This window comes from Cyrtonyx montezumae, unplaced genomic scaffold (assembly GCF_038088225.1).
Source record: "Cyrtonyx montezumae isolate F1298 unplaced genomic scaffold, pur_monq_1.0 scaffold_30, whole genome shotgun sequence".
NCBI classification, from domain to species: domain Eukaryota; kingdom Metazoa; phylum Chordata; class Aves; order Galliformes; family Odontophoridae; genus Cyrtonyx; species Cyrtonyx montezumae.
The window spans coordinates 10,856,850-10,872,865 of NW_027072035.1; the positions used below are offsets into that span (position 1 = coordinate 10,856,850).

Genomic DNA, 16,016 nt, shown 5'->3' on the forward strand with positions numbered 1-16,016 from the left:
AGCATTAGTTGTGTCCTATTCGGTAAACCAATTCTGCGCAAGTATAATTAATGCAATTCTTATTAGAAGTATTTTTATTTCTAAATGTGTTTTTTAACACTGCTAATCAGATTATTCTCTCTTGTTGCTGTGTCAAGATCACACAAAGCCTCACAAATTGACAAATTTTGCCCCTGGATTCGAAGACCTGTTTGTAGAAATAGGAGGGATTACTTTCAGCTAAGTGAACATTGATTAAGTTTCTCCTTCAAAATGCAGGGTATTCAGTTCATGAGTGAGATACTGTCATTCAATCTGTTCTGACACGCATAATGGATGCTAGAAGCAAGAAATGAACTTAGGAACCATCAGTACTCTATAAAAACCAATGTAAGACCTGGGGGCAACTATTTCAATTCAATAGCTCAATTTTTGCTTCTGTGCAATGCTTTATTTGGAATTTTGCTTTTATTGCTCCAGGAGAGTTTAGGTTTTAGTAACATCTTTAAGGTCTCAGTCCAGGGTCTGAAAGAGTATAGACTGAACTTCAATTTCCCCTAAAAAAAGCAGTATGTCTCTGAATATGTGTTTGATGAGTTGCTCCACGCACGTAATCAAAGGTTACATCAACCACTTGCAACCTTCTGAAATTTCATGAGGTCAGGAAAGAGTTAAAAGTAGAAGAGCTGTTGTATCAGTAATAGTGTTGCCAGCAAGAGGAGGGAATTAATTGTCCCCCTGTGCTCAGCCCTAGTGAGGCTGCACCTCAAATACTGTGTTCAGTTTCGGGACCCTAACTGCAAGAAAGACAGTGACGCCCTGCAGCATATCCAGAGAAGGGCAATGAAGCTGGCAAGGGGTCTGGAGCTCAGGACTTATGAGGAGCGGCTGAAGAACCTGGTATTGTTCAGTCTGGGAAGAGAAGGCTCAGGGGAGACCTCATTGATCTCTATAGCTATCTGAAGTTGTGGTGAGATGGGGGTTGGCCTCTTCTCTTGTGTAACCAGTGATAGGACTAGAGGGAATGGCTTCAAGTTGCACCAGTGGAGATTCAGACTGGATGTTAGGGAAGAGTGGTTGGAGGGCTGGATTGGGCTGCCCAGGGAGGTGGTGGAGTCACCGACCCTGGAGGTGTTCAAGGTTCAGTGTTATATTGAGGGACATGGTTTAGTGAGAACTATTGATGATGGGTGGATGGTTAGACTGGATGATCTTGTAGGTCTTTTCCAAGATTGTGATTCTAAGATTCTATGATTACAGATAATGGAAAAGAACTCACAGAAAAGCCCAGCAGAGTTATCATATCTTTGTGCACCCTAAAATTGCTTTTATCAGCATTATCATGATATCAGGGAATATTTTGTCTGTCATATTCTGTTAGAAACAGTGCAAATGCAACAATGCAAATGTAGTGAACTTTTGAAACATTATAGTGTTTTTGAGTTAACAAAAAGCTTCTAATTTTCTAAGTTTTAATTTTAATTGGGAAGTATTTAGAAACACTTTTGTAATATGTTTTTTCTGAATTGACAAAAAATAAAGGAAGCTGAGTCAAGAGGATCACAGAAAACTTGTTCCTTCTTTTGGAGATCTTTTCTGGATGGTTATATCAATGTTATTGCAAGTCTTGAGGGATAAGAGCAACAAAATATGTCCTATGCTTCTTACATTACATAATTAATACTTTCACTTGTGTTGGTAGGTGATACAACAACAAAATCTTGAAAACCAAACACTTCTAAAAGATGCTGCAAAGACATAGTAAAGTCATACAGTTAGCATAAAGAGTTAAGAGTAGAACTTATGAGACTAGAGAAAATGCTTAAAAATAACATTAAGAAAAAAAAACCACAACAAACTGGAATAAAACAGGAGGAATAATCAAGGAATACAAACATTTTCATAAAATATCAGTACAGGACAATTATCTCTAGTATTATGTCACAGAGCTGACAAAGATGAGATTATCTAAACAATAAAAGGTTAACTAGAACATAAAGTAACTTGTAGTTTATAAAAAGTAATCCGCAGAATCTGCAGCATACTCTGAAAAATTTTGCTGAGACAGTGTCTGATCAAATACACCTGGAAATAGCCAGAGAGAAAGCACAAGATAATTATTAAGCAGTGTATTCTAAATTGGTAACCTAAAACATTTTGGACTAGGCTTCAAGCAATCTGTTCTTGCTATAGATGCCTCTGTTCACTGCAGAGGAATTTGACTTGACGACTTTTAATGATCCCTTCCAACTCAAACTGCCTAAACACTACTGCCCACAAGAAATATGCATTTTTACAGTGTATTAAAATACTGAATGAAAATGTTCTTATGCTGCAGGTTTCCAAAAAACAGTAGTTTTCTTTTTTAAACTGTTCACAGACATAAAAATATTAGAAGTTCCATAAGCTCTTAGAACCTGTTTAAATGCAGAAGAAAAAAAAAAAGACCTACTAGCAAATAATCTATGTTGAATTAAATATATGGCTATAAACACCAAAACTTAACAGTGCACATACAAAGCATGGAAAAACCAGTGGTTAATTCCATTCAGAACTCATACTACTTTTAGATGCACAATCCTATACTCTCTAAATTCAGATTCTTCTGACTACCCAGGGCCCAGATTAATGCCTTTAGCATTTCTGTATGTCCTACAAAACACTATAAATAACTGGGCAGTATTGATTAATACTTCAGTAATAAATGGAGCCAGATGTTATCTGGTCATGCCCCTACAGAAGATCATCTTCCCAGCAGCACTAATCCCAGTTGCGACAGTATATTGTCTGAATTTAACTGAGATTAAAATAACTGTTTCCCTCAATTTTTTCAAGGATTATTTGGGGAAAAAAAAAAAAAAAAAAGACCACATCACTCTGGTTTTTACTGCTGAAAAAAATCCCAAAGAACTATCAGCTTAGAATCTACAATTTTGGGAAAAGACTACATCATAAACCAGACAAACTGTAGCAACCAACCTGAACTCCAGTTGCTCTAATTAATGGCCCCTTCTGTGAATGACCTTGAGTTCAAAGACTTGAATTGTAACTGAAAGCCTCAACTACGCTTTAACAATTTCAGTACCATATACAGCACTGGAAATAACACAAATATGTACAATATTTTGTTATGGTGGATCATGATCTACTGTCAGGTTCTTCCTTTGGGTAAGAAATCGAAGCATCCTGTCCTTGTGAAATATGACACATGGAGGGCTCTATTACCAATACTCTAGGGACTAGGATGAAAGACAGCATGAATGGAAAAACTTAAAGGGAACAGCCATGAGTTCAAATGGCAGATACATTAGATTCTTTAAGACTCAGGTAAAGCAAGTGGGAAGAGATTCCTAGATTCCTACATTTTTCTATACAGCTTCTCAGGGGTCTGCAATTTGGAGAGGAAACAAACATGACCAGTGAGTAAAATCTGAGATAAACAGAAGTTCTCCTAGAGAAGAATCACTAGGGATCCACAGGAAGTTACTTTCATTTCAGCAACAGAAAGGGATCTAACAATAGTATTTGAAGTACAAATGCACTTCTTTCAGATCTTGACAGTAAAAGCTTTCCTCAACACCCGGAAAGGCCATTTAAAGCAGGAGTGCTAAGCTACTGCCCCATGAACAATTTACTTCACAACAAATTTTTATATTACAATTCCAAATGATTAAAACTACTAAGCATCAAAATACAGCACTGCTGATTTCTTTGCAGCACCACAGAATTACATCCTACCAATTAAGCAGTTTGCAATGACCAAATCTTTAGAAAACTCTATCTTATAGGTATGCCTCTAAAAACATCTGGAATTTCAGACAGATTCATTTTAGGGTATAAAGATGCCTTTAATGGAAACAGCTGCCTACCTCTTATATTTCCTTCATAAGTGATTAAGAACTTGCTACAATTCTGCATTATGCCTGTGCTGCTCTTCTTATTAAGTGTTTAATTCTTCATTCCAAGAAAAGAAATTCAACAGTTTTGCCAACATGCAATATATCATATGGGAATGAAATCCGGAAGACTGAATAAGAATAAATGTGTTTAACTGTCAACTTTGTTAAGAGACAAGAATCTGTAAGTAAATCTCTACTAACAGAAAATAATTAATCAACCAAACATGGTTACTGTAATGATTTGAAAACAGAAAGAAACCGCACCATTACATCATCAGTTTCAGAACTTATCAATAATGGTGAACAGATATAAAACAGTATGAGATGCCATGATCCCTCAACCTTTTTAAAATGCTAACCACCTTTTGATCAACATAAATTAACCTTCAGCCAACAAACAGTAACTACAACATGAAAGAAGCAGTAGTATGTGTTTCATGTGTTTCAAGACTTCTTTTTGTGCATCTAAATACAATGCAAACTCCTGGTTTCCTTACCTGTTACGATAAATATACCTTTATGAACAAAAATCTTATGCAGAATATTGAATATTAACTGTGCCACTAAACTTTTCCTACTGAAATTAAAAGTCAGTATATACTGGATGAACGGACAAAAAAAAATTACCTCTCTTTTTCTAGCTCTTCTAAATAACCAGTGCTTTCTCTGCTTCCATTCATAAATCCTCTTCTTGGAAATGATCCCATGGGAACAGGACTGCACTCTCCTGAACGGCTTGACACAGACCCTTCCCGGCTCCCATATGAGCGTACAGACACCTTTGGCCTTAACTTCACTCCAGGAAAGCTGGTACTCTCCAAGTTCAGTTCTGGGTAACAAAAAGCAAACATTTTCAGAGATGAAATTCAGCAGCACATTTGAAACATCTTTCATTTATAAATCCTTGTTTCTATGACAGAAGCGTTCTGAACATTTTGCAGAGAGAACTACAAAAGAACAAGGCAAACAAATCCGGCCTTGACTCTACTCTTAGATTAGCCCCTGAGCAGATGGCAAAACTACAGTCCTGCCAGTTAGAAACAGTGATCCCACATCAGTTTGCCTACATCTTTCCCAGAGGAATTAAGAAATGGGTAGAGTTTTGCAAAAATGTCATATGAATTGCTCTTGTACCCCACTTCATTAAGACTCTTCCTCAGGGATCCTGCAGATGCCCCACTGTCAAGTAGATGATGACAAGTATGTTCACCTCACGGCCCCTTAAATGTAGACTTTCTCTACGATATTTCTGGTTCAGTGGTAAGGCTAATGAGTATACACAGAAAGTTACTGATTTGGACTTGCTCTTAAAGTATTATATGGGATGGTGCACACTCTATCACACACTAAAGGGAAGAGAGGATCAGCTTTCAGCATGACAGATACAATTCCAGTAACGTGACACAGGGAGGAGAGAGCATGCAAGCAAGTTCAGAAAATCCATGAATCAATCTGTCCTTAATTTAAACTATTTCTTACTTTTTTCTAAAGAACTGAATGAAGTGGAAGCTTTATCCAGTCAATTCATATGTAAGAGGTACTAGATGTACAAAAGGGAAGAGACACCGGACAATTGGCAGACAAACTATAGAGGTACTAGATGTACAAAAGGGAAGAGACACTGGACAGGCTTGAGAGCTGAGTCCTTACCAACCTCATGAAGTTCAGCAAGGCCAAGTGCAATGACCTGCACGTGGACTGGGCAGTCTCAAGCACAGACACAGGTCGGATTGAGAATGGCTTGGCAGCAGCCCTGAGAAGAAGAATCTGGGGCTGTCAACTGAAAGACTCAACATGAGCCAGCAATGTCCACTTGCAGACCAGAAGGCTAACTGTATCCTGGGTTTCATCACAAGAAGTGTGATCGGCAGGTCAAAGGAGGAGATTCTGCCCCTCTAGGTTGCTCTCTTGAGACCCCACCTGGAGTACTGTGTCCAGTTCTGGGGCTCTAAACATAAGAAAGACACTTAGTTGTTAGAGCAGGCCCAGAGGAAGGCCACAAAGATGATAAGAAGACTGAAGTACCTCCCCCATGGGGAAAGACTTAAGACAGCTGGGGCTTTTCAGCCTGGATGCTCTGGGAGGACATCATAAAGGCCTCACAGTACCTGAAGGTTGCCCACATAAAAGTTGTGGAGGGACTTTTTAGAAGGTAGAAATGCCTCTATAAACTGAAACAAGGTAGATTTACATCAGATATTAGAAAGAAATTCTTTACTGTGAGAGTGGTGAGATACTGGAACAGGTTTCTCAGAGAGCTTGTGGATGCCTCCTTGCTGGAGGAGTTCAAAGCCAGGCTGGAACTAGATGATCTTAAGGGTCCCTTCCATCCCAAACCATTCTATGATTCTATAAGTCCTATGGTAACAGTAGCAAAAGCACAAAAACAACTCAGAAACACGTTCTTTTTGCAAAAATGTCTTTAAAATGCTTAGCAAAAAATATTAGTGACAGCCTGTTCAACCATCAAAGTCAGCACTTGAAAGAAGATGGAACTAAGTTAGAAAATTCTATCTTGAAGAAAGAAAGAAAAAAAAACAAGAAACAAATGAACCTACTTGAAACATAATTTTATATTTACCTTTAAGTCGTTCCAGTAAGTCAATTTGTCCAGATGATGCCATTGCCTCATCTTCAATACTTCCTTGTAGCTGTTTCAGCACCTCCTGCAAGAAATTAAGAGATCCTTAGAGCAATAAAACACGAAGTAAATACACATTACCCGCCCTCAAGTGTACACTTCTGCAACAGCTATTGAGGCACTGGTATAAACTTTATTTCATGTGAGCAGTGAATATAATTCTGTCAAATAAAATCTGCAGTATTTCCACAAACTATGCCACAATATAAAGAACAGTTTGTGTGGTAGTGTATCTATCAGCTAATTTAAAAGTCTTTCTCAATGTGAATACCATTTATCTCAAATTTACAGATGAAAAAGTAAGAACACAGAGAAATTAGTGAAATTTCTTACCCTGTGTACCTGAAGTTAGTCCTGTAAAAATAAAATTTAGGTACCCAACTAAAAGTTACAACAGTATTTTGAATACTCATTTTTTAATCCTTTAAGGTATCAGTAGAAGTAAAAGGACAACAGCATAAACCAGCAGGGACAGTCATCACTGTTCTTATTAATATTGTTAAAAACTACCACCAGTACAACCATCACCAGATCTAAGAAGAAAAGAATTAAATTTCCCTCACGGTGTTGTTTTATCTGGTTTAATCTTTAGGACTCCATGCAGCTGAAGCACTGAAGACAGAAACACTCTTGTATGTTACTGAAACTACATAGGTAGAATTATACAGCTGAAAGAACATACTTCTAATGCACAAAAAGCTTCTGAGTAAATGGTTACTGCACTAAAAGGGTTTTGTAAGCCCCTGGGTCCCTAATGCTCAGTGGCCTAAATTCAGGTAGAAAATCAAATGCAATCTAGTGAATGACTGTTCCATACCACAATGATGGATATATAGATAGCAAAAATAAATAGTAAAGACTGGTGGTAAAGCCAAAAGCCCATACTGAAATTACTTTCTTTCCCCTGTATTATGGCACAGAAAATACTTTTAGATGCAGCAATAGTCAGGAAATAAAAATTCTGAATAATTGAAAGGTACTGCTTACTTTTCACACTCTAGATTTTACACCTAGAATTGTATTTTTTCTGCTTGTATCTGAAAATAAATGAATTTTAAATAGGTTTAAAAATCTCCACATCACTGTTTTACCTTATCACCAATATTAACAATTCCTGCAATTTACACAGAAGCTACCTTTTACTCATTAAAAAAAAAAAAGAGCTTCTACAAGAAGTCAGGAGACTCTATTTTAAACAGGCATAATACCATGCTTTTCCATACAAACTGTTGTTCTTCATTAAAAAAAGAAGGAAGTAAAAGGATTTTGAGTCACATACTGTAAGTGGGTCTGGGAATATCATCTCCAAGTACTAGCCCAAAGAGCAAATGTTACACAGATACTCAATCTTATGAACAACCATTACCTAACTGCATACCAGTACTGTAGGCAGAGGAATACTTAAGTACATATGCATGAACTATGTCCTTTTAGAAGTAATTCTGGAGGTGAACTGAGGACAAATTTCCCAGTGTACACATCTGCCCAACTTCCTTAGTCAAGGTGCATGCTCATATCAGTTCTTTTGTTCAGATCAATTTGAAGCCAGCCTCCCTGCTGCCCCCACTCACTACACTTTGGTTAACAATGTAGAATGGTTTCAGTAAAACTAACTTTCTTTCAGAACAAACTAAGCCAGCAGTTAAACTCAAGGACTGCTAATGGGCACCCACTCCATGGGACCAAACTGCAACTAATCTAAAAATAAAAGCTCTTGACACATATATAGCATGCTCACTGAGTCCTCAATGTAATCCATCTACAGTGCACTAGATGTTAATACAGGCACACCCTTCAAGATTACATCTAGTATGATAACATTACTGCTCTTGAAAATAATCTCCACTCTGCTTGTCTTTTAAGAGCATCCTCATTAGCCACGAGGCTCATTTATCTCTATTGTAACATCTGCCCTGCCATCAAAGTCAGACAAACAAGTAATACAGTGTATTTCAAATAAGGGTTCCTACATGATCTGACACAAGGATAGATAACATCTGCAGACAGCAGACTTAGTTCAAAAGCCTAAAAGGACAATGTAGGTATGTGAAATGATCTCAGGAGTTCAGCCTTCTGAAGGGCTCGTCAATAAGATAAATTTAGAAATTATGAATGATCCCTTTTTCTCTGAGAACAGCACCTTCTGCAGGGCAAAAAAAGCCACGAGCAAAAAAAAAAAATCAAAACAACAACAACAAACAGAAAAAAAAAACCCAACAACCCACAAACCCACAACACAAACATCCAACATTTTCTCCCGCTCCCTTCTTAGAAACCTTTCTCAGTTCTTCATGATTCCACTATTTCAGAGGTCCTATGTTCATGATGCTTTTCTATGCAGTAAGCATTCCTGCTTCAAGAACCAGTATGAAGAGCTAAGTGGAAGCCAGACCAATCACCTCATCCTCTAGATTATGTGACTGCATGGTGTAACCTTGGGTGGCCAAGGACAGCTCTGCCTGCACATCTGGTACTGGCAACAGTTAAAATCAGCATACTGGATCATCTTACTCGGTTTTTTTCTGCTGACATTCATTAGTTTAGGTTTTAATTTTCACATAATTCTTTAATTTAATTTTTTTTAACATCTCATGCAATTTTTTTCTAATTAATAGGTGAAGTGTTCCATCATCTCTTTTCTACACTATCACTGCTGAATTATGAATACTGCTACAAGACTGCGACTCTATGTCAATTTCAAATTCATTCACAACATACTTTAAAATCTAAACTGACAAAACAGAGAAAGGCTACAAAGGGAGATGCAGCCCCCTCAGCAAGGCACTGCTGAAAAACAAGGCAGTATGCTAAAATGTCGAACTGGGGAATTTGCAATTTTATTTGAATAAAGAAATGAGTAAGATGTCTGTAATAACTCATTTGGAGGAAATGTGGCAATTTACCTATGATTTCAATCATGCAAGTTTTTATTTATTTATTATTAAAATTGCAGGATTCAACACATTACTTTCCTCTGCAGTTCTATTTTTTCTAAGATTAATACTTTGTTTTGAAATACTCCTTTTTCATAAACAATAATCCTGCATTCTTCTCAATACAATGCCTGTTGTATAGTGCAAAACCTTTTCTATGCATAAGCTTGAAACACGTTAACTGAAGTTAAATTAGGTCTTTATTTAGTTAATCATACATCAGTAAGAGTTTAGTTTACATCATTATCCATTATTCTAAACAAGTTCTATACTTAACAGTGATTTCTTAATAGAACAATCACGCAAACCTAAGTGTACCTATAAAGATGGTGGGAAAAATATTTTTCTGTTCTTCTAAAAAACTGGAAGTTGAATTATTACAATGGTGACTTAAATAAAACCTATTCATACTGAAGAATTTCCTTCAGTAAGTCCTTCAGACTCACCATCACCTAAAAAAGGTTTCTGTCTTCCAAGTCCAGAATCTGTGAAAAAACAAAATTTTGTGAGGGTGAGAGAGGGGGGATGGTGCTGCTCTATTAATACAGTCTTCAGTTTACAACTAATTCACAGCTAATTAAATAAAAAAGATCAGATGGGTCAACAGGTAATTTGAAAATTAATGAGAAGTTCCATAACTGTACAAGCACCCAGGTAGGTAGCAAAGCAAATAAAATTGCTTAAGGGCTGTGAATGAACTCAAACTACTAATAAAGAAAGGAAACACAGAGAAGCAGTGCTAATAATCCCAGATTTCAAATTCCTACGAGTTAAATTTTAACAGCGTAGTTAATTCTGGAGAACCATATTAATGTCTGCATTTGGAAATATCTTAAAAGACAGTATCTGTACAAACCTGTTCTGATTATATACACTTCTCTTTGGCACAAAGAGGAGCATTTATGACAATTCAGTCAAATCAAACAGCTTTGGTCTCACTTTCTTTCATCCCTTCCCCATTCCTTTTAAACAGAATAAGTTTTATTACTCATATTCACTTTTCTTATGGTTTTATGTATTCAGTGAATGTCCAAACGACTGAAAATCATGAAAAAAATCTTGTGTACAAGAGCTCCCCCAAATGTAATGCCTCCTATCTTATTATTTATTATTTTATTCACTGTTGGTGAAAATGCACAGATAATGTTGGTGACTATTTGAAAAACTGTGTGTTGTAGTTGAGAATTTACTATAAGAAGAAGTGATATTGTACTCTTTGTATCTTCTGTAGTTTCCATGGAAGTAAAATGAAGGCATTAATTTCAGTGTGACCTTCATGTATGGAAACGTGAGAAGTAGGCCAGAGACATGCACAGATCAATATCAGCTGGAAGACTACGCAAATAAGATGTTTTGGAATTTATTAGACCTTCCAAAAGTAAGCACTATTTTTACCATGGCTACAACTATATTACTAACACTTGAGGGCAAAAACAGGTATAACTGCAAAAACATGAGCAGTATTTATGATTTCAGAGAGTAACTGAACATCTGTCTCAGTCCCAGACAGGATAGGAATAGAACACAGTGAATTACTAAATAATATTGTTTTTAACCAAATCATCAGTGTTTTTAAACGAGAGTATTTCTGACACTCATTATACTTACATTTTTAATATTCTGTACCAAAAACTTTCCCTACAATTGGACTTTAAACTGAAAATGACTTTTGGTGTTCAATCCAGTATTGCACAGTTTCAATTACTGTTATAAAAGGTCAGAAAAAGAGATTACATAGTGAAAGCAAAACCATCACGCAAATTCAACAAAAACACTAGATGTTACAACAGCGGGGGAAGAATCAGAATATTGTTTTCCACTCATTTATTCAAGGTCCAACGTGACCCTTCATAGCTAAACCTATCATCTGAGTGAGTAATATGATAAGACCTTTTAGTCCTGAACAATCTGCCCATTTACACTGTTCCTTAATCAAGCCTGGTGAAAGCCTTTCTGATTGGATGAAGTGTCAGGCAATCGCTCTGGTTACTTAACCCTATAACCAAACCCAAATGATCACAACAATGACAGTACTGCTGACTGAGGTGAAACAACCTCAACTTTCAACCTTTTAGAAAGAAGAAAGCATTTGTAATGTGAAATGATGTTGTACATTTTCATTTCAAATAATGTCACTTTCTAAAAGAAAATCATTTACATGATGCCACCATGCTCAAGAGCTGTCAGATGCTGTAACTACACAACGAAGACTGTCAAGATTTTAGAGCAAGTCTGCTGTCAGATCAACTAACGTATCTTATTCTGTGCTCAGAAAGAACTGATGTTACTGAGGTAACATTAGTAACTATAAAATACCACCGGCTAAATTTCACTGAAATTGAAAAAAAAAACCTTTTTTTCGGTTTTCTAACTGTCAATGGTTTACAGACTGGTTTGGCCCAGCTCTGTGACAAACGGGGTGGAGGACCCACAGATCCACACACCCTGTGAAAGAGGAAAAGGTAAAGGGTGATGGGTCTAAAAACAAAACAGTGGCAATGATCTGAGGAGGAAAGCTGATTTACTAAATAAGATATTGGAAAGCAAAATAACACAATATAATAAATATAATTGGAATTAAAGCTAATAAATAAAATGAGAGTGTCCAAAATACTGAAGGCTGTACAGTAACACTAAGGCAAGATAGCTAGGCCGCACACACTGCTGGGTCGAGCAGAAAGGGAAAAGGGAAAGCGATCTTGTGATTTGTCAACACTTTTTATCCTTCCCTGTGAACAGGAAACGGGAGAACGCAAAGTAATGCAAAATCCTCTGGGCTACCTAGCTCTTCTCTGCTGAGACAGGTATACCGGGAACTATGATGATCCATGGAACTGGAGCATTAACTTTAACTCCCAATTCACTGCTTGATGTTACAGTGTGGAATACGGATGACAAAAAAATCATAAAACCATGACACCAACCAATCTGCATTCTGGAAGAATTATTCAAATTGCAAATGCTACGCTTAATCAAAAAAATAACAACAAACTAAGAATGACAAATCTAACTCAAGAGAATACCACTGCTGCCTGAATAAACTGATATTTTAAAGGTTTTCATTTCATAAGATACTAAGTGATTCTTGTATCATTTTCAGTGGTTTCTGTGCCTTTTCAGTTTGCATGAACACAAAAAAAGTTATTTGCAAATTTATAACTGCATGACACACTCAATCACTGAAAAAAGAATTAAACATTGTTATTTGATTCCATTTGTAAAATCCTGTACAGTTTAAGGGAGTTTCTTCCTCTGACATTAGAATTTACCAAATGATCACTACTTGGTAATCAATATTTTCAAATTTATTGATATTTTTAGAAGACGTTTCTATATATTTCAGTATCGCTCTTGTATCAAATGAACTGTACATTATTTTTCCTCCATACATCATAATTCTGATGTGACAGTTTCCTTTAATTGCTCTAAGACTGATCCTGACTCTTCACTCCTAAGAAGAGCATGGATCCTTGGGATAACAAAAGTAAGTGGAAAACAATATGAACAAAAGAAAATAAGGTATAAATTAATACAGCACGAGGTACAGAACCTCCGAATTTAGCACCTATTCCACAAGTATTAATTCAGGCAAGGAATATTACTGCTGAATCCAGGGCTTTTCTCCCTACTTTTAGCAGTTACAATAGTATCTCCACAACAGGGAATGAAAATCTTTAGAAATGTACTCTCAAAAGAGACGTTATCAAATTCAGTGTCAATGTAAGATTATAGGAGGTAAAAATACAGCAACTACTACTTTGCTGACCTGCACCTAAGAATTAATTCTCTGTATGAACAGTCAAAGTGAGTCTATTCACAGCTTACTTCATCTTCATAGATAAGTGTACTATTACCACAAACTGTTCCTATAGACAGTTAAATAAAGCAAGTATGCATTAATACTTTTATTTAATATGAACAATAATAGAATATATTTATTATGAATCAACATTTATTATGTTTTTAATAATGCAGACTTGAGGCAAGAAGTGGAAAGCCAGGATCGCCAGTCACAGAACAAGTCATTGCTTTCTGTTCATCCTGTTGCATAGAATGGGATAAGTATGAAGCTAAAAAAAGGTTTTTGCTTATAGTAAAAGCATATACATACCTCTCATTATGTGCAAATACACACAGGGTCAACTATCTTGAAGAGAACATGACTATTAAACAGTACGATCCCATGCTACTATTCTACTTCACAATCTCTCCCTTGTTAAATACGTATGAAATGAAATGCTCATATATGAAAAACTGCACTGCTACAGTCTGCCAACTTGCAGTGAGTTTTAAAATAGTGTATTATTTTAGAATACAAAAAATAATTCATTTACAGTGAATGCAAAATATCAATTACTGTCGAATTAAAATACTTTGCTATATTGTACCAAATATTAATTGGGTTTTGAGCTCTGTTTTGGATGCCACAGTGCCAACCAAGAGCTGTATCTCCGAATTTGTATTAAATTATATCCCAGTATACTCAATTCATTGCCTGTGGTGTTTGTGATTTTTTCAATGATGCATGCTTTCCACTCAGAGAGACTATGGCTTATCAAGGAGATGAAGTCTGACAGCTAGGAAATTCAGCTGACAGAAGAGGACGTAGCGCAACTCTGTTATTAATACGGGAGGTTAAAAACCTATTTTTTAATAAAACATTTTTGCTAAAAGTATGATTTTTTTTTCCTGAAGAGTGCATTTCTGTCAAAAAGCAACTTTCAAGACAAATCCCTGACTCTCAACATCACTGTACAATTGAAAATCTGCATTTAAAAAATTCATTTGCGGAGGTGAATTAGAAAACACTTTATTTGACAGAACAGTGTATTCTCCTCCTTACTTTCAGCATTAAGAATGACAACTTTGGCAGGGTCTTTTTGAGCACAAACTCAAGTAAGTCTTACACCTTTTTCTGTGTGATATTTTTTCATTATAAAAAGTAAAAATAAACTTTTATAGATTACTATGCTTTTATATTTTGTTTCACTATCAAAATTTGTCCATGTTACAAGCAAAGAGAAGACTGGAGAGTCAAACTGTTTGCACCATTCCTTCAGTCTATGCTTTTGATTATTTGTCTCCCAACAATTCCTTTTCAAAAGCAAGACAATTACTACATGAGCTGCTCTTGTTCACTACTTAAGCCACTCTGCAAAACTTTTAAGTTTCTTCTATATTTTTCTTTATTGCCTGCAGTGATTTGTTTCTGCTGAGCCACAAGAAAAATCAGTGAATTATCAAAGAAATCCAAACAAAGCCTTCCATGTGCTAGATGGAAGATGTTTCAAACCACAGTTTTAAGTCAGGAGAAGAATTACTCTGTTAAGTCAATAGAGGACACAGTACCACACAAACAACTCCTAATAGACAAAATTACAATGTACAAAAAGCTTTAACTTTCACCACATCAGCCAAAATGCTGAAAAAACTAACTGGCAAAATGAAGTTGATTTATTAAGAGCTGGCTGGAAGATGCATGGAAACAATGCCAAGATGAAGACAGATTCAATGCAGGCACTGCTTTTTGAGGGACACTATTTTGCATGGCAATGAACAAATGAAGAGAGCATGCTAGAAGATTCTCATTAGCTGGGGACACACAGGCTAATGAAGGAGGGAAAATTTATGTCTAACTGCTGTTAGTAGCAAGTGAAAAATAAGGGTTTTTTTTCTCTCATCTGTATCCAAGGTAAAAAAGAATCCTTCTCTAGAAAGCTCTAAGACATAAACATACAAGGCAGAATCAGGACAACAGAAAAAAATAAAAAAGCTATTCTACAAGATGGCAATATTTCAACTGTCTCACAGGAGTATAGTTATCCACCTCACAATATGACCACAGTAATTTGTAACTGCTTTGGAAATTTTAACAAAGCCACTGGATCATCTTGGAAAAAAAAAAAAAAAGGAAACAAACCACCACACTTACCAATTTTTATCATGACAAGTTTATCCTAGTGTCACCTCATACAGAACTTACAGTTAAGTTACTATACATTTTTGTTCCAACTACCATAATGTTAAAAGTGCAATTTTTCACACGCACACACACAATCAAACATAAACCTTTTCCATGAAATAATCCCCTAGGGATTGTGCTACTATCAAGATGTTCAGAACTTTGCACTGACCTGCTTAGAACTTCTGATTAACACTTTCTACTGAGCTCCCAAATAGGAATGAAAATTTTTCAAACAAAAACCTGAAGTTAAACTGTAAATCAAGATAATAAGCAAACCTTATTACCTTCATTTAAATGAAAATAAGAAAGGGACTTCAAAAGACCCATCAGTTATTTTTAGTCTCAGTAAAACTCTCCCTCTTCCTAAGGTATTCTTGCAAGGCAGATGTGAATGGAGCACATGCTGTACGTTGCTACGTGCTCTGAGAAAAGACTCCTCCCATTACTGACCTGGAAGACCTCTTCTACTCCCTGTGACAGTCACTTAGGCCCCCTTCTTGAGCCATGACTCCGAGGTTACTGTCACGTCCTTCCTTTTTCCCCCTTCAATATATATATATATATATTCTATATTCTATATTATATATATATATAAAATA

General features: G+C 36.1%; 1 protein-coding gene across 1 annotated transcript in view; it reads right to left on the reverse strand.

Moving 5' to 3' along the window:
* The window catches only part of APC (APC regulator of WNT signaling pathway), a 94,024-nt gene that overhangs the window by 36,266 nt on the left and 41,742 nt on the right, over positions 1 to 16,016 (reverse strand). The window contains exons 3-4 of the mRNA XM_065744257.1: positions 6,460 to 6,544; positions 4,506 to 4,707 (exon numbers count right to left, since the gene is read on the reverse strand). Of these exons, the coding sequence (XP_065600329.1) occupies positions 4,506 to 4,707; positions 6,460 to 6,544 (287 nt within the window). The remainder of the gene's footprint in view (positions 1 to 4,505; positions 4,708 to 6,459; positions 6,545 to 16,016) is intronic.